Source organism: Bactrocera oleae, chromosome 5, assembly GCF_042242935.1.
Source record: "Bactrocera oleae isolate idBacOlea1 chromosome 5, idBacOlea1, whole genome shotgun sequence".
Classification (NCBI taxonomy): Eukaryota; Metazoa; Arthropoda; class Insecta; order Diptera; family Tephritidae; genus Bactrocera; species Bactrocera oleae.
Genome location: NC_091539.1, coordinates 1,981,733 through 2,006,273, shown reverse-complemented (window position 1 = coordinate 2,006,273; position 24,541 = coordinate 1,981,733). Strand labels below are relative to the sequence as shown.

Genomic DNA, 24,541 nt, shown 5'->3' with positions numbered 1-24,541 from the left:
TGTGACTTAAATTGCATTTTACATAAAATATAAATTCATTTTGAAACGTGCAAAATGTCTCAAATACAATTTTGCACGCCAACTCGCGGTTCTTTGCAGTACAGATATCAATTCTAAATATCTTTGGCACAACAGCATGACTACAATACCAAGAAATTACTTTAACCGTTAATAGGAACCATATAAAAATTGACTTGAGCGCACAGCCACATGCAAAGAAGTGATCAGCGAAATTATTAAAAAAAAAATTTATTATATATAAATATTAAATTGACAGAATGCACATTTCAAAATGAAAATATATTTACATGTTTCGCAAGTTTGCCAACGGCATTTGCCTGAAATACATATTTACGCATGTATGTATGTATGTTTTGCACTCACTTTTCATTTTTCAAAGCTTGCTGCTTGCTTGTTTTGTGTCACTGCTTTTAAGCGCCACCGCTTTAGCGCTCACCACTGTCGCATTTTCTACGCACTTTTTCACTTTATGCTTTGCTTTCCAACTGCTTCTGCTTCATTTATGTTTGTATGTAGTGCTTATTTTGAATTTATTACATTAAAGTAAATATAACTGCTTTAATTTAAACGTAGTTTATCAGCTTAAAAGTAATGTGTAACTATGTAGTATGTATGTATGTATGTATGTGTGTGAAAGGATCGTGACTTTTCCTTTTACGGTTAAATTGTAATTAAAATTAATTAAAAATATAAATTCAGTCACTTTCGTCGCGCTGTTCATGAGCTGCGCTTCTGTCATGGATTAACATTGAGAGCGTTTCTAAGCTGCGACGCACCTGAAAAGAGAGCGGAGCAGAGATACGATAATATAAAGGCTGCAGTACCGTTTATATTAATTTACAATGACGAAAATATTAAAGTTATCAAATAAGTGTCCAAAAATCATAAAATCATAAATATATAATATAATATATAATATAAATATAACAAAATAATAATATGTATATAAATATATATAATAATATGTATATAAATAAAAATATAATTTAAAGCATTTCATTTAATTTTTTCTAACTGTTTCTCTTCTTAAGGGACACGCCTAGTTTGAAAGTTCAAAAACAATTATCGATCTTTTACAAATCGATAAGTTATAACTTTAAAAATAACATACTAAACCATACAAATACCAAATACATAACAAACCGGATATAAAAAATAATCGGGTTCAAAAACAATTATCGATCTTTTACAAATCGATAAGTTATAACTTTAAAAATAACATACTAAACCATACAAATACCAAATACATAACAAACCGGATATAAAAAATAATCGGTTTTGGAGTTATTCGAATAATTTTAAGAGCTCTGGTATGAACATAACCTTAATTTTGAAATCATTGATAGACTAGTTTTTTTTTTAATACCTAAAATTCGACTTTTTCAGGTTGTCACATTAGTTAAGCCACTTAATTAGTTATATGGCTCTATTTGGCTGTCTGGTTTTCGATTGGAACTTTTGTTGTATATTTTAGTTTTTAAAATTATCATTCTAAAAGCAACTGCATGATTTTTTCTTTTCATTGGCAGCTGTTTTAGAGCCCCTGGCTGATAACTAGGGCCACACGCATCTCTGATTTATGAATTGCATTTGAATTGGCGCATTATGCTTCATTGTATTGAAGATGGAATTAAAGATATATAAAAACTTGACGCGACGGTGGAGCCACATCTCACAATTTTTAGCCACAATCTCAATAGTTTATGTTATTGCCCAGTCAAACAAAAACTGACATTTGATTGGTGTATGCCAATAAAAAGAAAAACTAATAATTCAATTATACAAAAAAAAACCAACAATTCAATAAAAAAAGTAGTTTAATAAAAAAAAGTAATTCAATAAAAAAAAATCCCAATAATAAAATGAATTGTATATATAAGTTGTGATAATAGATAATTACGTGAATTTTGCGAAAATTTCCCTTAGAGTGCGCGCATGACTAGCACAATCAACTGAAATCCGTTACTCGCCTCATTAAGTAATATAGAAACCGATAAAACGATTTTTATAGTAATCGATTGCATTCAAAAACTATATATTGCCATTTTTGGCACCTGTCGTTTAATTAAGTTATTTCTGAGAAGCGCTAATAATTAAAATTTTTTTTTTATATTTTGTTTTTGCTTATCGGGGGCTGATAAGCGCTGCTAAAAATGTCGCCAATTACAAGGCAGACATCTGGCGTGTGAATGATTACGGCCAGGTGACTAATGAAACTTATAAAACACATAAATATATTGACGGTGGCAACGGAAATCGGGCATGACCATACGACGTGTGAATATGTGTACTTTATATATTTCATCTTTTAATTAAACTGCTCACGCGATGTGGAAGATAACAAATCAAAGGCCAACACCAGAAGTATGCGCCAATACAAGTTGCGAATATTTTAAGTTGCTATAATAATAACGTTTCTGTGCTCGATCTGCTAAAATACTTTCCTATATAGTATAGTATAGTCCACTCTATCAGCATGCTCAACAATACTTTCATATTTGTGTTATAAAATGTCATATTTGTAAACTCGACTCACCTTGGCAATCTGCTCTAAATTGTGTGTAAGTATATCTTGAGCTTCTTCGGTGCTTTTAGCTTGCAGCTCCTTTTGCCAACGCAAAGCCTCCGCAAATATATCGTCATCGGTGCCGGCGCGCTGCTGGAAGCAAACAAAATGTCGACAAAGAAAGCAGCATTAGTTTAATACACATACGCATGCGCACACGCCGCCAATCCTACTCACCCAATTAAATTCGTTTGGCGAGCGATATGCGCTCGTTTTCGCCTCAATGTCCAGTATTCGATAGAGCAGAAAAACAGAGAATAGCGCCAGCACCATAGTGAGCAGCACACCTAAGTAAACGACATGTAATTCCTTGGGGAATTTCAAGCGCAGCAGCGCCTTCTGCGTCAGCGTTCTAAAGCTCGACACAGCCGCATGCGCTGCTGACTTAGGTGTGCTGCCCATCACTGTGATTGGCAGCGAGGAAGATGTTGATGGTGTGGGCGACGATGAGCCTGACGTATTGGTGCCAGTCACAATTAGTGCAATACCGGCGGTCGTTATGCCTTCACCACTGCTGGCATTTGCAGTCGGCGTACCGTCTGCGCCGCTGGCAGTTTTGCCGTTGCTCGAGTTGTAGCGTGCCGAGGGTGGCGCTGATGCGCGCATTGTTGTGTTGGTAAAAGCGCCGGCTTGTTTGGCATCTATTGGAATATCTGCAATGTATTGCAAGTGATTTTTATTTTATTGATGCTACTTTACGAGTGTGCACTTGCACTCACCGGAATGTCGATGGTTTTCATTTGCTGCTGCGGTGCCATCGGCAATGCTTACACTGGAGCCAGTTACATTGCGGTGTATCAGCGTTTGGCCAAGTTCGTCGATTGCGCCAATGTTGGCGGTGACTGCTGCAATTAGAGCTTGTGGTGGACTCTCGTTGCCGCTAATCGAACAGCTGCTGTCGTCCTCAATTGAGTATTCTTCGGAAATTTCAATGTCTGCGGGTGCTTTTGGAAGATTTTCAATGGGTGCTAATGGCGGACAAACGCTGCACATTAGACGGAAGGCTGCCTCACGGCTCATAAAACTACCGAAGACATGCCGCTCATCGGCGGTGGCGACACCCACGGCATTCGGTATAATTTTCGCCAACTTCTCTTTGGAGATTTTCGTGACGGACGACGTGGGTATGACAACCTGGTTTGAAGTGAACACAAAAATAATTTAAATTTACTGTTTATCAACAATTGAATGCGAGCCTCTTCGTACTCACCTTGGTAACATAACCAAACACATTTGAATAGAATGCAAAATGCTGATCTGTTATATAAAGGTGTCCTTGCAGCAGTATGTCACTAACAAGCGCACAGGAAAAATCTACAATTTTCAAAAATTATTAGAAATCTGAACCGTTTTCATTGCACATTTTACGCACAATTGATGAGCTTCTCATCTTTGGAGACTTGCGTAAAGTGCCGATGGAATTTCTTCACACGCGAACTGGAGACTTCCTTGCGCTTCTTCTCCTTCTCGGCAGGCACCGCTGTTGCAGCGGCGGCAGCAGCTGTTGCTGCCGCTGTCGATTGCTCATGCTTCGCCGTGGTGTTGGTGGCACTCTTACGCGACGTTGGGCTGATGCTGCGTATGCTGGTAGTGGATCCGCTCGGCGCAATTGTGTACAAAGATCTGCAATGCAAAGGAGAAATAAGCTATGAGTGTCTATTAAAAAAATCAGTGAAGGTAGTATATATTAATATAAACTAATCTTAAGTGTTTATTTCTACTTGCAAGTCCGAAGAAACGCGCTGACGCCGACAAATTTCAACTTTTATAGTAGATTGTTACAGCCATATCGAAGAAATTTATCTCAAAGACACAAAAACAGCGTTTCGAGAAAAAAAGTGAATAATTTTTTATAAGCGCACTTTTGTAAAAACCTTTGAGCTACCAAGTTGCCGTACAGAGATGCAATGCGTCTTCCGGCGATGCCTTATGAAATATACTAAAGCAAATAAATTTCCTTGTGAACTCATTTCTGCAACGCTGAGTGCCAAAATTTCGCTAATATTTGAAAATATATTATTTATTGTTTATTTTGAATAAATTCACGCCAAACATAAATGAACGTTGAGATATGTGTGCGAACTGCATTCCTCAATATTTGCCTAATTTGATATAGTATGCGCTTATGATGACATTTGCGAACTACCTCGCACAGCAGCTGTTTTGTTTATTATTTTTCATTGGCATTTATTTTTTTTGTTATTGTTTTGCTGCATGCCGACCATAAATTCGCGTTGGTTGGTGACGTTTGTTATTTTTCGCTCTTGTGGTCGTTTTTTGACGACGCGCACGCAATCATTAGCGTTTATTCATGACGTCATAGCATGGCATATACCGTTAGGCATAAGCAAAGACAACAATGACACAATGTGTGTATTAATAAAGCATATTAATTTAGCGAACAACACCTTGATTGCTGAGATGCTATGCGACAGCAACTATACATATTATAAATTGCTGTTGTTGCTTACTGCTTTGTAGAATTTTATATATTTTTTTGTATCATGTTTTGGCTGTCATGCAAGATTTTTAATTATTATTAATAGGATCGCAATAAGAATAATATAAATAAAAAATAGCAATTTTTAGTTATTTTTGACGTCAGCAAAATAGCGTATTTTAAGCTTTAAGCATACATACATATATGCGCCCTCATACCACAGTAAACCACGCCAGACAGTTAAATAATGGATTTCAAAATTTGCGAGAAGGTAAACTAATGGTGGAATAAAATAATTTCGTACAAAAATCTATATATATTTTTTAGATAGATACTTGACTGTTTAAGCAAACAAGAAGAGCAATAACTTCGGCTACACCGAATCTACAATAGCTTTCAAAAATAAAACAACTTGTACGAAGATTATACCGTTGCCTTATACAATAATCCATCCTTAATTTCGTGCAGATATCTCGCCAAACTCAACATTTTTCCATACGAAAACTTTATTTTGATCGTTCGGTTTGTATAACAGCTATATGCTATAGTAGTGCAATCTGAACAATATTCTCAGAGATTAAAGCAATGTCTTGTGCAAATTTCGTAACGATATCTTATCAAATAAAAAAATTTTCTATACGAAGACTTCTTTTCATCGCTCAGTTTGTATGGCAGCTATATGCTATAGTGGTCTGATATCGGTTGTTCCGACAAAGCTGCTCTTTTTGTGGAGAAATGGACGTGTGCAAAATTTCGGCTCGATATCTCAAAAACTAAAAGACTAGTTCGTGTATATACAAACATCATATGTATAACTAGCTTACGGCTAATTGAAAATAAATCACGGGGATAATTAACAATAAAGCAATCATTGCAAAATAGCACTCTCTGTAGATACTTATGTTCACAAATATACGCAGAAAAACAATTATATATAAATAAGCATATAAGTGTCGCGATTAAATTATTGTATATAAAAAAAAACTATGGGAGAATATTTGGCAGCACTCCCACGCTGACAGCTGTTTTGTCTGTAAAATATTAATTGGCCCATATTTAAAGCTGAGACACGCACAAAGGCACATATTGTAGTTTGGCTTGCATTTAATTTTCTATGTTTTGTTTTTGAGGTAGTAAGCATTATTTTTAATTCCTTGGAAAATAATTTTCAACTAGAGGAAATGTATGCTATCAAATGCTTAAATATTGCACAATATTTCAAGTTCTATTATTCCACAATATTAACCCATTTAATGAAGCGCTGCTAGTGCCCAGTTTTCTAATCTTTAAACCGTCACCTTTGAGGTTAAGCCATAAACTCTTTATTGTGCGAAAGAATACTTGTTCTACTTATTTCATAATTTAATTGCACCTTAACTATTGATTAACCATTACGCGGCAGTAGCTATCTAAAGTGGCTTATGCAACGAAAATATTATTGATGTAGGTACATGCTACGAAGAGTAAATAATGAATTTTCCTTTGATATAGTTAAGTACTGGCACAGCAGAATTCGTAAAGTAAGCACGATATTTTTATTTGAAATTCTGCTATGTTTTGAATAAGCCAGCAATGGCAATGACTTAAAAAATATCAAGATTTCGAATCACTTTTATGAATTAGTATTCATATAGACTTATTTTAGACTCAACAAAGCTGCCATCACTAATATTTTTGTTATATCGTGAAGAAGGTGAACGCCGCAATTAAAAAAAACCGCGAAAATGTGACTCTACACAGCGCATTCATAGCCCAACTTTTCTTGGTATTTTTTATTTTTATATTTTTTATTATTTATAATTTTATTATTTATATTTTTTAAATGTTATTTGACAGCCTGAAGCGCTAATACTTCCCGTTATTAAGAATTATGTTTGTTATTTAAAAATGCATGCTAACTTACTCCCTTGAGGCGGCGCAATAGAACTCCACGGCGTACGTGTCCTCATGTTGCTTCCAAGGCAATTCGAATATGGATCTACGCTTGGCGCGCTTATCATTTTCTACCGTTGGCGTCGGAATTGATTCGCCGTCGCCCTCCAAATCGGATATGTAATTATCGTATATATAATTTTCGAACGATTTTAAATCATTTTCACTTCGCGGCTGAAAAACACTCTTCGCGCTATAAATTAGATTGCTTAGCGTGTCATTGGTCTTTGTCATTGTTATATGTATGTTAAAATGCTTCAAAGTGATTGAGAATCGATTAAATCACAAGCACAGTAACACTTCTAGTTTTGGCTTTGCTTTTCTTTTGCGGTTTAAGAAACCGTATACTTTTTGGCATTTGCCTTAACGCGTGCGACAGACAAGTCACCACTGTGGTGTATTTCAAAACGCTGTCAAATTTAGCGTCGTATTTGCTGTGTTATCACATCTAATACGCTATTACAGAGGTATGCTGGGATTCACAAAAATATATTTATGCTTGTTTAGCATGCACATATATACATATGTATGTTGACGCGAGAAATACTATATTTTTACGTTCGAAACATTTTCGTTGCGCGCAAATAATTTGCAACTTTATCGCTCCCGCGCACTTAACAAACTAAACCAACGACGGCGGTGAATTTTTCAAGCGGCCATAAAGCAAAGTAATATTGACCAGGATTTTCTATACATGTACATATGTATGCACATATGTCTGTGAAATGCCATAAAGTTCAGACTGTTTGTAGTTGGTTAACGGGCAAGTGGTGGGCATTAACTACCTTAAGCGTTTCGGATTAACAGGTGGTGGAATAGAAGTCTATATGCCTGTATAACTGCCGTTATTTGTTTTACTTGCTGTTATCAGCGGCTGTGCTTATCAGCTTGATGAGATGTAGCCGAGCGATTGAAAAAACCGGGTATTTGTAGAGCGCATGCATACTTGCATATATAATATGTATATATATTTGCATTTGATCTATTGTAATGCATTTTTAAGTAAGTGATAAAGTTAAACTAATAAAATAATTAATAAAAATATAGGAAACAGCAAAAATGAAATTGCAAATCGCAAATTGCACATATAAATTCAAATTATAATATAAAAAAATTATAAAAACTGAAATTAATTAATTTAAAAAAAATTAAAATTGAAAAATAAATTATATTTATTGCACGCAGGTTTGCAAATAATGCATTAAAAAATGCAATTAACCTTTAAATTCATTAATTGATAAAATTTTAAATTGAAAAAAAGTATATTTATGGCACGCAGGGTTGCAAGTAATGCATAAAAAAAATTTAATTAACATTTAAATTAAAATGAAATTAATTAATTGAAAAAATTTAAATAAAAAAAAAAATAAATAAACAATTAAACATTTAAATTTAATTGAAATTAATTATTTGATACAATTTTAAATTTAAAAAATATTATATTTACTGCACGCAGTGTTGCAAATAATGGACTAAACAATTTTTGATACACATTTTAATTATTTTTTTTTTTTTTGTAATCCCAAATAAGGGATAAAAAATTAAAAATATATTAATCCAGCGCAGAAAAAAAATGTATAATCTCGAAAACCGAATCCCAACTACAGGATTGAAATATAATAAATAAAATTTTTAAACTCAAGCACATAATTAAGAAGAAGAAAAAAAGAATTTGTTTTAGAATTAACTTTTTCCGCGTTAACTTTTAAACTCAAGCATATAATTACAAGTAAGAATTAAAAAATGAATTTGTTTTAAAATTAACATTATTTCGTGTTCATTCAAAACAAATATAATATATAAAATAATATTTTCAATTTTTAATATCAAACATCTTGGTTTAAAATCATAAAAATTTAATTGCATGCAATAAATATAATTTTTTAAGTTTTCAATTTAAATTTAATAAATTGCAAATTGCAACATAAAAATTTAACTTTAATCCCAACATTCCAATTCCAATAAAAATTTAATTTTTAATCCGAAAATTTTTAAGATAATATAAAAAAATGTGCAACTCTGATTGCACGGAGCTACTAAAAAACTTTTAAGCGCACCTGCTGAACTGCCAATAAGCATTTATGCGCAGCATAATTTCATTAATTTCACTCTTACTTCAATCAATATGTATGTGTAAATACTTTACGCTGTTGGATTAAGCCGCTCTGTGGCATTTCCGAACTACTTTTGTCAACAAACGTTTGCCAACTAAAGTTACCGCCTCTGCTTGGCCTGAGCTGAATTTTGGATTTATGTTACCAGTACTTATCAGTTTGCAAAATAGTAAAGGGGGTTTGTATTATTATTTACTGTATGAGTGTCGACAATATGGCGCGTTAATAGACAAGTGGACAGGTGGTCTGTGAAAATGTGTACACACCCTTATACTAGTATATAGAAAACATGTGCAAGTGAGCAGCAATGATTGTGAACATATGGCAATGATTTATCGGATTTCTACGTCAAATCAGCACAGCTGGGAGATAACGGTAAGTACTTATCTAAAATATTGCGCAACTATTCTTAATTGCAGCTTAACCACTGGAAAAATTGGCAAACTTAATATACTGTATTTAGAGTATACAAATATAAAAGAGAGCTACGTTGAAAATTACTTAAAACAGGCAATGGAACGAGGAACTTCTTTGCGACACTTACAGCGTTAAGTAGGAAGTTTCGCAGCATGAACTTAGTTTTTGCAACCATTTGGTTAGTCACAATGCACCAGTTTTCCGGGTATATCGCTTGTGATTAAGTATATCACGTTGCTGTGAATTGCTGCACAGTCATGAGTATCGTAATATTGCCAATAAAATCGGTAATAAAAATTGAAAACGATCACAAGGTGCCCTAAACAGAGCGTAGCTATTGTGATTGAGCAGCTATTATATTAGCGAGTTTAAACTTTTCAAACTAGAGGGCTACAAAAACCACCGCATATAGAAAGTAATACTAGAATATGTATCGAATAAAAAACTAAATATTATAAAAAATGTTAGTGGTAGAAATCCTAGAATGTAAGCGTGTTTGTATTGTATTTTTGCAGCAAACGAAGCAACTTTTGAATGACTCGCTGACGCATTGACATTACCCACATGTGATGAGTAATTGTCAAACATCATGGTGGGCATTTTCATGTATCTCGAACGGTCTTTTATTTTCATTATCGATAGCAACGAATCGATGATGGCACTTTAGAAATAGCATTAATCTTATCGCCTCACGAACACCTGTTTTACTTAAGAAACGCCGCGGAGCTATCAAGCCCTTCGATAGCCTAATGCATAACTGTATATTTGCGTTAAAAATTGATTTGTTTGCATGCAGTTATCGGTTCATAGGCACAAAATGTTATGAGATAACAACTTTTTACCAATTTTTACCAATTTTTATTTTATCGGTTTGCATATAGCACGAACAGGTGTGCAAATGGTGATTTTTTTATGCTGCTGATAATGTTGCTAACTTAAGCCATTTGCTGACACCTCACTGACATTCTAACACTTTAGGGTTAAATAGCAATATACAATACATGGGAACATAGTATGATGAGTAGTCAGATAAAATTTGTGAGAATAATAGACAGCTCTGATAAGTGCAAAATAATCAATGAAATGTTAATACTAACTTGAAAGTGTCAATAAAACATTATTATTATTATTTTTTTTTTTTTAATATGAAAAATATTTTTTTTTTAATTTTTTTTTTTTAATATGAAAAATAAAGTTTTATTTTATATATTTTTTTTGAACAGATAGAAGTTAAGAAATGCTGAATTTCTATGTTTCTCTTGTTAAATCTTTATGATACAGATATTTCTCGATTTATCTATTATTTTGGTTTTTGTGTTGTTATCGAGTCGCTTACAATGATTATCGAGTTTTTCTATAACACTAAATATAATAAAATACTAATTATTAACAATTTTAAAAACCTTAAAGAGCTAAGATAAACTAACTCACAATAAGAAATCTAATAATATTAACGGCGCAATAACTCTAATTTACGCCTGCCGCAGCAATATAAGCATACATTTGAGTTTTTATTTGATTAACTTCTAATCAACGCCTAGTCACCATAAAAAAAATTTTATTCATACATATAACGGGTGATCCAAGTAGCGTTACTTTTTTCAATAGCCTTTTTTTGACAGATCACGCGTGAGTAGTGTCAAGCTGTCGTGTTATTTTTGTTCAGTATTGTTTGACATTTTATCATGGAAAGACTTACGCCTGAACAAAGTAAATGCCAAAGAATGTTCTTTCGAATGATAATAAACATACGCTATTAAATTTGTGTCTTCCTTCTAGAAACGGATCACACTTTACATATAAATTGACACATATTTAAAGTGGTTACCAAAACCCACGCCTCCCCAACGAAAAGCTGTAACCATCCACACGCTGCTGATAAACTAAAGCGGCTTTCTACATAAAGAATTCACAATAATGTCGCTTAACTCTCAGTGTGCTATTAAACACTCGCTCTGCTATCTGAAATTTGTATCTAAGTATTTTAATGGATGCATTACTTTTACTTATGTCGTTAGTTCTTAGTCGGTATTTTATTTTGTAGGCGTTTCATTGCTGCTGTCGCGTGAGTATTTTACGACAACATGAATATCCACGAAGCAATCAGCTGTTGTTGGTTTACAAATTTTTGTTAATTAAGAAATATTTTTTGTAGTTGTTGTAAATGGATACATATATATACACATAAAGTACATAAAACTGAAAAATCGAATGCATTTTTATTTTCTTTTTACTCTCAAGAAGCATAGCTTGTGTTATTTTGATTGATGGATGGATGAAATAAAGAAGCGCATAAAATATTAAACAAAAACTCTTTCGCTTTGTACAGACGCACAACTTTCTCTGCATTAATCGTGTTTATATATACAATACATATACACTATATAGTAGCATTTTATATTTATGTTTAACTTGATTTCTAACAATATAAAAAAATGCTTTCAAGATTTTCAAAAATTAAGAAATAACTAAATAATACGCTATTAACCTAAATTTTACTAAATTAAATGTGCATAAATATGTATTATAACCTCAATTGCTTTTAATATGTACGCATTGATTTGCAGTTCTTCGCTCTCAATTTCCCTTTCACATATATTCTTTCTTTTCTTCATAATATCTGCAATCGACTTTAGGTTACTGCTGAACGAACAAATTTTTCAGAGAGAACCACTATTTAACTAGAAAGCATTTACACGCTCAAATTAAAGTTGAAAATAGCATTTTGTGAGTTTGGAATAACCACTTAATATAATTGGTAATAATAATATCTATGCATCGCTAATTGACTCACCTGGTTTCAAACCGACAATTGTTCAGATACTGCGTTGAACTGTCCGATGTTGTCGAATAGGCTGTGTTGTAATTATCACTTTGATTGGAGCTTTGGCGCTTATGTTGCTGTTGCTGTTGCTTTTGTTTTTGCGTCAGCTGCGTTCTGCTCGAACTGCTCGAGTTGCTGCCGTTCGGCGAGGTTTCTTTGTCCTGAAAGTTTAATGTTGTGACACTTTGCGTTTCAGCGTGACTTTGCAATGGTGCCATGGAAGTAGAATCGTTGGGAGTTGCAGCAAATGTACTGACGCTGCAAGTACGAAAAAGGTGAAGCAAAGATTAAAAGAAATTGCACATATGAAATTAAAGGATATGGTATAATAAACGAGAGATTATACTAAGTGCATGCAAATAGACAATGCATATAAGTGCTGTGAGTACAAGTATTATAAGAGCGGATCGGTTACGCAGTTGAAACCACAGATAGATTAATATTTTCTTGTACATTATGTACAGACATTTGTGTGTATTTATTTGCAATAACAATGATAGTGTTTCACAAAACTGGCAGTGCAATTAATAAACATTATAATCTTTGCTTACATATTTATTGCAGCTTATTATTATCAGTATGGGCGATTGACATTATCATATCAATTGCCCATTGAACCATTGAACTGATAATTGATTGTAATAAGCGTAAATTGCGGTTTGCATTGCATAGTTGTGCTATTTACACTTGCATGTATGCATTATAATGCATGGTGATATAAAATTATATATTTATGTATACATTAGGGTGGGAAAAAAAAAATTGAAAACAATTTTTTTTTTACCCACCCTAGTATACATATATGCATCTGTATGTATATCTTATATATTTGCATAAACGAACATATTATATTATAGACCTAGAAGAAAATTTCGGCAACCCTATAAAGCATAGATACATCAGATCAGCGCCACAAGCTGAGTTGAGCTCTGTAAGACTAGTTTTTCAGTTTTTGAGATATCGATTTGAAATTTTGTGCACGTTCTTTTCTCCCCAAGCAACTCGAAATCGCCGATATCGGACCACTATGAATATTCTAGTACAGAAAACTTTTTTATGTGACGAAATTATCTTAACGATATATATTATATAATCTTCGATTATAGTGGCCATATCGAACCGCTACTGCTTACAGCTGCCATGTAAGCTGATCGATCAAAATCAAGCTAAAGATCTATGCATACCCTTTTCTGCTATAAGAAATGTGCCTTCGAAGCGTATTATAGCTGCGGTGTTACCGAAGTTAACGTTTTTTCTTGTTTTTCTGTAATTTATTTGTAATTAATGTTCTACGCCCTCTGAGGAAAAAAAAAACCACCGTTAATACATACACACGGATATAAGTATATTTGGTTGACTGCTATGTTTTTTTTGTTGCATAGTATTCTTAATTAGTATTAAAGTAATTTTAATCTCACTGTTGAGTAAGGACTGCGCATTTATTCATAAATACAAGTATGAGACAGACTTTATTTTATTAAAAAGTAAACATAAAAAACGCCCACTTACTTGTATTATCTTTACTCGCATGTGCTATATATTGTAAATGTGTATATACATATATAAGTACATGCTAATTATTTTATTTACTACGTATCACTTACATATATACATACATATGCATATGTGTATTAGGGTGTGTGTTATTTCACATGCCTTTTTTTGTTTTTGTTTTTGTTTTTTTATTTTTATTTATTTTTTTTGTTTTATATTTTTTTTTTGTTTTTTATTTTTTTTTTGTTTTGTTTTTGCAGACGTCCCTTGAAGTTTCGATTTTTGCCCCAAAAAAATGATCTAATCAAATAAGCGTTTTTTGTTCAAATTTAACCCTGCCGAAATCGTATTACTTTCCTCATGTCTCTATGTATAGGGTATAATATGAAATTTTTTAATATTTTGCATTAAGCAAGTAAACTTAAAACTTCAGCAGTAAGATATTCGAATACAAAATTTGCCGTTCTACAAAAAAGCTCTTAGTGTATTTTTTCATAAAATCATTACTTTAAAAGTTATACGCAGTTAAAGTTGTATAGCAAATGTACTGCAAAAAAATAATTATTTGTATTATTTATTAAAAAAAATGTATATACTATAATTACTATAACTATGTACAAAAAAATAATTTATTTAATTTTGCTAAGGTATAAAATTATCAATTTATATAATTTTTTATTATGCGCCAGCTTTAAGATTTCTAAATATTATATGTAAAGCGACCGACCCTAATGCGCAAATCAACACTTGCCTAAGAATTCTGATTATCTGCTGCTTGAATTTAAAGTGACAGTTTAATTTATTTTTGCTAGAAGGCGTGGTTGAACATTATGCCTGTTGACGTCAAGTTACGGTATGTAGGAAATATATTATGTACATATAAGTGAACAACATTAGCATAAACATATGTATATATGCTCATACAAACATTAGTTATGCCAAGGATAACACATATACTGAAGTTTTATATATAAAATTTACATAAAATACCAGTTTGTTTATGTATTCATTAATGGTTGCCTACTTTTAGGCTTCATGGCGCTATATAAATATTTTAGTGAATTTTTGTTAAGGCTGTGACTAAGTTGAAAGGCCTTATCTTGCCTATGATCAACTAATAAAAGTACATTTTAGTATTGCAGCTGCACAAGCACAAGCATAGCTGTACTATAGCAGTTAAGCAATTAATGAAGCATACTTTTAGGCGTAAACAGGTTGTGTTTTAAATTCAATTTAAGTTAAATATTATAACCAAAAGTAATTAATATATAAATGTTATGCTTTTAAGATGAAATCTAATATTTGTTATTAATATAAATTTCACATAGATTATTTAAAGTAAAAAGTAGCATATAAAGCAAATATTAAGGTAAACATCATTTTTTAGAAATATTTAAACTATTTAAATCAAGAAAAAATCGTAATCTCGTCAATTAAAAATATAAGCATAATAAAGAGCCAGCGAGTTGCGCTGAAAATACGCTCCCATAAATGTGTATAAATGTGTTGTTTGTATGTATTTATGTAAAGCAATGTGAAAAATAATAAAAGGAAAAAATAAAATAAAATTGATAGCAGCTTAATAAAAATAGCAGCGTGTTATTTATTTGTTTGCTTGTACACATGTTTGTTGTTTACGCATAATAATGTAATGTTTACACGCCTTCTGAACGCAATAAAACAACATTGAACAGAGAACGCATATCATATCATATATAATATGATGATATACGTTCTCATATATGATATGATATACGTTCTCTGCATTGTAGAGCATTTTGATGGAATAACAGTTTGCGCACAAGTTGCTGCTACTTGTATGGTTTGAGAGGCAATGGCATAGGGAATTTATTTGCACTTTAAATTAACAATAACTTATTTAACTACTGAAAAGCGTTGGAAATAAGCAATTTGAAACAGTATTTAACAACAGTAAATATTTACAATTTTCACCACAGCGCTTTAGTAGCTTAATAATAATAAAAAATCGCATGCTATTTTTAAAGCAATGACAACTAAACAAATAAAAACTGAAAGCTGCTTTGCGGAAATTTGTTAGAGTACGTTATAAAGTAAACTTTAAAACTTTATTTGCATAATTAGTTAGTGTAATTAGTTTGTGGCAATTTTCATTTAACATTTAGCACTTCTGCTGAAAAAGTTGTTGCAAATTAATGATTTCGTTGCTCCCAACTCTCGCGTACAAAGTGCTAATATGAAAACAATTTAGTTATATATGAGTGCGCACAATTAAAATTAATTGCTTTTGCTACCACGCCAACGATAGTAAAGTTAACAACTTGCTTTCGCTAACACGTCAGGTTTTTTTTCTGCAAAAGCAACAGGCGCGCCAAAGCAAAGTTGCGAATATCTGCCTTCATTAATAATAATAAGCAAGCATATCGCTTAATATTATTAAAATAAATGAAGTTACAAGCATATTAACTATGCATGCTTACAGTATACATAACGGTACATATGTAAATATTTACTAAATAAGCTGAATTTTTAAAACAAAATTTGCTAAAATTTCCAAAGCTGCCTTGTGTTATTTGAGACAGCCGTAAGGAACAACGCTGCTTGCCGGCACGTCTAGCGTGTAATCAGAGCAAAAACAGATTTTTTCATATTTTGATAATCTATACTGTTAAAAAAAACATACTATAATTTTGAATGCAGATTTTAATTCAGTTTATCTTAAAGTGTTACATGGGTTTCACGGCTTCAAAAACAAAAAAAAAAAAAAAAATAAAAATTATTGTCTTAATTAATTCTATAATATCTCTAGAATATTGTGCTAAATTCTCAAGTTGATACCAGTAATAGTTTTGGAGATACAGCGGTTGTCAAGATTTATCACGAACTACTCAATAATATAATTCAATTACAACTTAAAAAAAAATCGACGAGAACCTTTCATCAAAAATTGCATGTTTTTGTAAAAGCGTCTGCCAAAAATACAATTTTCACTTAATATTTTTTTTCTCCATCTCTGTACCTAGTTAATTGTCTTAGTTTGAACACGTCTTTTTTTCTTTATACTTTTGATGTTCCTGTCAAAAATTCTGCTGTCAACGCGGAAGCAACTTTTTGCCGAGAAACTGCTGCAAATGGCGTCGTAATGACCGGGTTTTGAATATTTTGCTTTGAAAATTTCACAAAATCTTATCAAATAAAAAAGTTTGTATAAAATATTTCATTTTTTATATGAAAAAAAATTATTGAAAATAGGGCGTGTGTTGCTCAGCGAAACCCAAGTAACCCCTTAAAACGCATTTTTCGCTAAACTACATTTTTCAAATTTACTGCAGTGATTACTCGAGATAAATGATCCAATCACTAGCAAGTTTTTTCTGCATGTTCTGTACACAACCTACTAGTTGTTTAAGCCGATCAAAAATTTCATTATGGCAGTCTAAAACTGACAAAATTTTGGGTAAAATTCTACTTTAAAAAAAAATCGCTGGAAATTTTTTTCAATCGTAGGTCTTGTGCGGAAAATATATTCTAGTTTAACGAGAATTTTTTTAGGTTTGATCTACCGAGAATGCGGGAATTACTGCAGCAGTGAGCAAACTTTTTTTCAGCGCTGTTCGCGTGTAATTGGAAAAATATTTAATTTTTTTCTTCAAAAATTATATTTATATATATGTTTCGCAAAAACCGAAAAAACTGATTTTTAGCAAAAGGTTTTAAAAAATATATGGTTATAGTTTATTTATTATGCTACGTACTGCAGTATTTTTAACTTGCGGCATGTACGGAATTTTGTTTTAATACAATTTTATATTTACTCAGAATCCATAAAGTGATTTATAATGCATATATACGAGTACACATTTATATATCTACTAAAAGCTGTTATTGTTGTCTTATGCTCTTTGTTTATTGTTTTGCTTTTTTCCACAAAAAAAGCTACAATGGCTATTGAACTGGAACCAGCGCAGCATTGACCCAATATAAACACACAACGCTTACCGGTAGGAAATCCTAGTTACAACAAATTTAAAACTTATTTAATTATAAACACTTCTACAGCATTGACATTCAATTGCACTCAAGCTAAATAAAGTAAATACAGTTATTTCTAAAGTAACTGTCACTGATTTTAGTTTGCTGCGCTACAGGGTCTTCATGCTACCTTTAGTAATATGTACCTGCAATATGTACTCGTATATTATATTATATTATACATAGACAAATCGATATTATTTTCTTGCCACTGCACCCATTTTCTTAATTACAGCACAAAAGCTTTCGTAATGCACAAAAAAGTAGAGCAAATAATAAGTTATATGTAATATTTGCTTATTGGCAAGCTAATAGTTAATTGCATTAGCTAATGAAAGGTTGCATATGGTGTGGTACTAAATAATAAATTTTTTCTCATTGCGCTTTGCGATACAAAACGGTAATTGAAATATTTAGAGGTCCAAAGGCCACATACATATTTACAAACCTTAATATACTATTTATGTAGTAAAAAAACAAAAAAAACAAACATTAACTTTGGCTGCAGCGAAGCATTAATACCCTTTACAGGTGCATTGCTTTTAGCTTAGAAGCGTATAAAAAGGTATAATAAAGATTTTTATTTTGATTTTGATCGAACAATTTCAGTTTGTATGGCAGCTATATGCTATAGTAGCCCGATTTGTACAATAAGTTCGGAGGCTCTAGCCTTGCCTGCGCCAATAATCTATGACAAATTTCGTGAATAATCTTGTCGAATAAAAAAGTTTTCCATCTGGTCTAGAAGAAATTTGAAAAAAATCAATTTTTTTTGCATATCTGCAAAGTTTAGACCTTCAAAAATATCGCCCTAAAATGATTATAAAAAATGCGAGTTATTTTTGAAGTTATAGCCAGTTTAGTGTCGTGGCAACTGCACCGGTTTAGCAGACGATGAAACTTTAAGAGGTTATATCCACATGTAATTTTCAAAAAATAATATTTTTCGAAAATTTCAAGTTGATCCGACAAATAGTTTCGAAGATATGAAGGAGTCTGTAAGAACTTTTTACTTTGATGTAGTCAGCTGCCAAAACTTTAAACGCGTTTTTCTCGAACGCTGTTTTCAGCGTATATTTCTCAGGTAATGAACGAAGTAATAAGATGTTTGACAAAAAATTCGATTTTTTAAGCCACTTTAAATTGTAAATGATCAAAAAACATGAATTTTTTTGTTTGGAAAGCCGCCATTTTCTTAAAAATCAAAAATTTCACTATTGCTTCGATCATTAGCTGTATTCATCTATCATAATACTAAATTTCATTGGCTTTTGGTTTCAGATAATTTGACGCCGAAATAACTTCCTCACCGCCAGACACCTTTTTCAGGTGGTCCTTCTGTAGATCGGCTATAGGAACAAGAGCATCCAATATGTTTAAAAATTAATCGCTGATTCTAAATAAACAGTAAATTCTCTTTATGTTCCTTTTTTTTTTAAGTCGTGAAAAAAATGACGCTTCAAATATAATTCGCACATTTACGCATTTTTGCGGTCTTGCAAGTGATTGTAACCCCTTAAACGCGTTTTTCCCGAAACTACTTTTTTGAGTTGGTTGGTCATGATTTCCCAAGTTCTACTTAACCGATTTCTTTGAAATTTGATAAAAATTTGTTTTATGCATAAATCTCTCTATCGCGCCTGTCACGGATTTGGTAACATTTTTATTTTAAGTATTTTTACAAATTTCGAAAAGGTGAAAATGACTCTCTATATTTTGAGCTTTTCACATTTTTTTAAAATACTTTACTTATGAAGATGTTTTTCTATTTGTTTGTTTTGGATAACTAAAAGGGTTGGAATCATGTCAACCAGCAGCACCGTTTTTTGCAGCCCCTACTCCACAAGCCTGTAATTCGACGATTTTTTAATTTTTATTTTTTTTATATTTTTTAAATGTCAATAAAAATCATTAAAAAAATAAGTTTAATAAAAATGTTTTTAAAATTTTTTTATCGTAAGTTGTTTGAAAAATGCTTAAAATTTAGGCGTCTACACCAGAATACCCCTTTATAAGAACTTGAGTATGATCGCACAATTCGCATGACAGCTACATATGTATATGCTATAGTGCTTGACGGGTAAGTGTATATACCGACAGGCATGGCTAAATTGACACAGCTCGTCACGCCGATAATTTATATATACTTACTTGTATGTACTTTATAGTATCCCCACATTTCTTTTTGGATATTACAAATTACGTAGCAAACTTAATATACCCTGTTAAGCGTATAAATATAGTTCAGCATATTAACGGACTTTTTTGTGGCATAACTCTAGCGAGCCAAGTTTCGCAAACCTATTTTTCATTTTACAGTTAGTTTTCACCTTGCCCCAAAACCTTCACAGCTGCTGCCATGCCGTTTTATGATGATGGATGACCGAAAACTCTACATTTCCATGCAAACGTGAATCGAAGTAAACCAAAATGAAATTTTCTCACACACGATTTTTTTATATTTGGTTTATGTGTATGTACATATGTATTATGTGTGGTGAACACCTTGAAATTTTGTTTTGAATTATATTTCAAATGCATTGTGGCAGCTGCGTAGCAGGTGGTCTAATTTGCTTTTTACACATTAATTTTCTTGTGTTCAAATGAGTGATGGGCTCTGCTTTTTAAAACGTTGTATGCTTTTTTATAAAATTTTTGTGAATAGAAATTTTACTTATACAAATTAAGCTAAAAAAACTAATTTCAATCCGTTAATTTGCGTAAGTAGTGTGCGCCAACCCTAAACTGATATGTATTGTGAACAGAGCTTAAATATTTACATAGTGGTGCGTTCATTTTATAACATAATTATAATGTAGTAATTTTATATTTCATTGCCAAGTGTCAAAGTGCTTGTAGAAAATCAGCAAACCATTGCGAGCACTGCTGAAATTAAAGGCGGCTATTAAACATATTTAAAGCTTCACGGTGGGTTGAACAATTCACAAAAAAAATATTTCTATTCAAATATATGGCGAAATTAAGCCACACTCGTATGACAGCGCAGCGTGTAAATAGCTTTTGTGAGGTTATGTTAAGCTTAGTATTTTTAATTTCCAAAACAGTTTATATTTAAAGGTTACTAGTGAGTAGATTGGGGATTAGAATGGTAAAAATAATTTATAAAAAAAATTAAGTACATATGAATACATATGTATCATTGCTGATGTACAGGGAAAAAGTATGTGCATAGTTGCCCGCTGAAATTGCGTACCACTTTACTCCAAATCCTTTCAAAGTTTTAATAGCAATAGTTGCTAAAAATGCCAGCTCAAACAACTGTTTTATACACTCACTATTAATATTTTTCTACACGTTTTTTAGTTTATTTCTTTTTCATAAAGACACTAGAAACTTTCCACTCACTATACATTTCATTAATTGTATAGCAGAGTTGAAGTTTACATGGTTTTTTTCATTTATTTTGAAAACAGGAAATCGAAAGAAACACGAGCAAGATAATTTTCAAATTTTAAACACTTTTGCGAAACGCGAACCGCAAACTGTAACCGCCGCGAAAGAACACAAACTGAAAGCAACTAATTTTGGCAGTTACGCTATGACCAACGAAACATTTAACAAACGCTGCCGCGAGCAAAAAACAATGGAGAATATAAACAAAAAAATGACACGAATCGTAGCAACAAAAATTAAAAAGTAATAATACAACAACTCTGAAAACTAGTAAAATGAAAATAAACTTTTACACAAAACATTAAAAATACTGAGCGCAATCGGCGAAAGACAAGTGGCGGCGCACGAAGATGAATAGCAAAGCATAAATAAATAAAGCAACAAAGCAATATAACTGGAAGCGGTGAATTAATGAAAAAATCGCAACGAATTATAAAATGAAAAAAAATAAATAAAATAAATAAAAAAAAACAAAAAAATAATAAATAAAAATAGTAGCGTTGGGTGCAGGGAGTAGAATAAACCAGCGTGTAGTGTAAAAAGTAAAAAAAATAAAATTTAACGGCAAAATAAAAGCTTTTCGCACACAAAGTAAGCCACGCACAGAAAAAAAAAACAAGAAATCAAGAAAACTTGATGTACAAGCAAAAAAAAAAGTGTAATTAACGAATTGTTTGGCACCATGTTGCAAAAAATATGAACTACAAGCTTGCAAAAAACAAAAAGAAAAATATAACAAATAAAATCGTATATGTTAACAAATTCAAAATTAATGCTTAAGCCGGCATAATGGCGGCGACAACGTGACTGGCACCGGCGTGCGTTTATTGCGCGAGTTCAATAAACCGTTACAAAGCAATTTATTTTGCTTGCATACAAGCAAACATAGTATGCAGTGTATGAGTAAGAAAAAGCGCATATTTTTTTGTAATAATGAGTAAATTTAATTTAATTTGCAGTTTAATAATTAACTCGGTCTGCACAGGGTAAGATCAGCACAAATTGCATGTTTTATGATAAGCCTAACCTAAACACCTACCCAATTAACCAAAAGTCACACAATGTATGTATGAGCATAATAAATATTGAGGAAAGTTTCATGCGCGCATTAACATTACCATTAATGGACAGCCCTAATGTGTTTTTACTAAAGAAAAGATATTCTAGTCTTGAAATAAAAAAAAAACGATTTTTGTTTTATTTACAAAGTTTAACTGTTCAAAAATATGTCTAACAAACAAGCGGATTTTTTAAATTCAATTAACAATCATCAATTACTGTAAATCTACATTATTTATTAAATAAAATGTCTCTTGAAAATATTACAATAAATACATTTTTTTTGGATTGCAAGTGTATATAATCACTTAAATTATGCTAATCATATATTTTTGCCACTCGTTCAGTGATGTCTTACCAAGCAACTTGATTTCCTTTATTTTCACAACTTTTTGCGTTCATTAATTCATGCCGCGAATTTGTTTGCTATTTAAACAAGTTGATTCACGCTTAGTTTGCGCTTTTAAACCATTTAAACGCAGGAAGCAATAATCGATTTTGCTAATTATTTGAAAACTTAAGCAACTTACGAGGCGATACCCAATAATGCTTACAGTAATACTTTAATACAATCACAAAGGAATATATAATTATGCGAATTCAGTATTTTATGCGGCCAAGCAGAAATTTATAATTTGTTACACGTTTTTCTTGGCTAACTACGCATTTACCAACACAGCTTAATTTCTTTAAGAATTTACGCTTACAAAGCGTTTGTTTCCACTCCAATACCATTGGATGCCGCGTGCTACATGTGGCGACCTCGATTCGTAACAAGAAAAGAGCAAACGCGGCTGTTTTGATGTGGAATCGCTGGTTTTACACGATAGTGGAGCGCAGAAAAGGACGGCATAAATACAATACAATAGGTAGCATCCGTATGTATGTATGCCAGCATCAAATAATTGAACCAAATCGAATTAATCAATGGAACTAATTTTATTTTATGCTCGCAGCACTTTGCGCTAACATTTTATTGTAACTTCATTTTATTTATTGTTGATACTCTCAATGTATTTCCTTTTTTAATGACAGTTAACAGTTTGACTTAGTAGATTTGAGCTCGCCTTTGTTTACAAACAAAACAGCAAAGAGAGATAGTGGACAGTTTGAGAGCGCTTGGACATACATTGTGTTTTAAATTGTTTATTGCTAAAGAATTTTTGTTATCATAATAAACTAGTAAAATTATTATTTTATTTTATTAAAAAAAAATTAAATAGAAACACAAGTGTAGCTCAAACAGCTGGCACATCATAAATTTCAGAGTTATATGCAGGTATTGACAAAGCAATATCAAAAGTGGTTACGCGTGTCTTGGAATCGTGTGGCAGCGATAGTCATATGCTCATAAGAGTGTTGCAAGCACATGAAATACGAATGGATTGGAGTGAAGGTGAATAAAAAATTTAAAGGTAAATTTGTGCCTGCGGCAAGTAACCGCAATAATGATCAATGGCATTGACTTCGGAAGATATAAATGTATATAATATATACCAACAAGCGTGTGGGCAAAGAGTGCTGCGCGAGGAAACGGAATATCAGCAGGAAGCATATGAAAATATTCGCAACTGCACACTGGCATAAAAATGAGTTCATTGCATATTTTATGTGCGTGGCAGCTGTGAGGTGAAGAAGTACAAATAACATATAAGCAATATTTACATATTAAGTTTACATAAAAATAATATAATTTGAAGTCAGCAAATAATTATAATTTTTTTGTTAGAAAAGTTAAATAATCATATAAAAGAGAAGAAGTAAACAAAGGTAAGATAATTGTGCTGGGAATTTGCTGTCAAAAATAATATAGAAAAGTGGAAATGAGTGTAAAAATAAGCGAAGAAGACAGGAAATGTCAATTGTACGTATTGACGTTGGTGAAGTAGATAACTTCTGGGCCTAGATGTGTGCGAATCAAAGTTAATGAAAGAAATGCTACTTTAGTGGTGGCAAAGTAGAATTAGCACTTATTTAAAAAAATATGCAAAGTGGCTGGTTAAAAATAAAAATTAAGTGATTATGAGAAGGGATGTAAAAATTTATGCGATTTAAATGAAAAAACGTTAGCTTCGGCTGATAATAATATAATACCCTACACAGCTGCAATTCTTAAAGCATAAACGATTATGCAAAGCTGTTTATTTTGATATTGAGCAGTCAGTATGTATGACAGCTATGTATGTGTGTATGCACATGCAATAGTTGTACGATCTGAATAATTTCTTCGAAGATTATAGCGTTACCTG

At 32.0% G+C, this 24,541-nt stretch overlaps 1 protein-coding gene and 1 long non-coding RNA gene across 8 annotated transcripts in view; one reads left to right on the top strand and one right to left on the bottom strand.

Annotated features, from left to right (window-relative positions):
• Positions 1–285: 285 nt before the first annotated feature.
• The window catches only part of LOC106621223 (uncharacterized), a 64,547-nt gene continuing 40,291 nt past the window's right edge, over positions 286–24,541 (bottom strand). For 3 of the 6 annotated variants that reach the window (XM_036359412.2, XM_036359407.2, XM_036359416.2), the window contains 7 exons: positions 12,285–12,572; positions 3,960–4,210; positions 3,798–3,901; positions 3,307–3,721; positions 2,765–3,240; positions 2,558–2,680; positions 286–836 (listed from right to left, as the gene is read on the bottom strand). In XM_036359412.2, coding sequence (XP_036215305.2) covers positions 717–836; positions 2,558–2,680; positions 2,765–3,240; positions 3,307–3,721; positions 3,798–3,901; positions 3,960–4,210; positions 12,285–12,572 — 1,777 coding nt within the window. In that variant the 3' untranslated portion in view covers positions 286–716. The remainder of the gene's footprint in view (positions 837–2,557; positions 2,681–2,764; positions 3,241–3,306; positions 3,722–3,797; positions 3,902–3,959; positions 4,211–12,284; positions 12,573–24,541) is intronic. The other 3 variants (XM_036359410.2, XM_036359409.2, XM_036359411.2) reach the window with 3 other exon arrangements.
• On the top strand, positions 20,603–22,565 carry LOC118680306 (uncharacterized). 2 transcript variants are annotated; one of them, XR_004975835.2, is made up of 3 exons: positions 20,603–20,747; positions 21,254–22,136; positions 22,193–22,565. It is a non-coding gene; the product is annotated as an uncharacterized lncRNA (long non-coding RNA). The 2 variants fall into 2 exon arrangements; XR_011396435.1 differs by lacking the exon at positions 20,603–20,747 and having other exon boundaries at positions 20,871–22,136.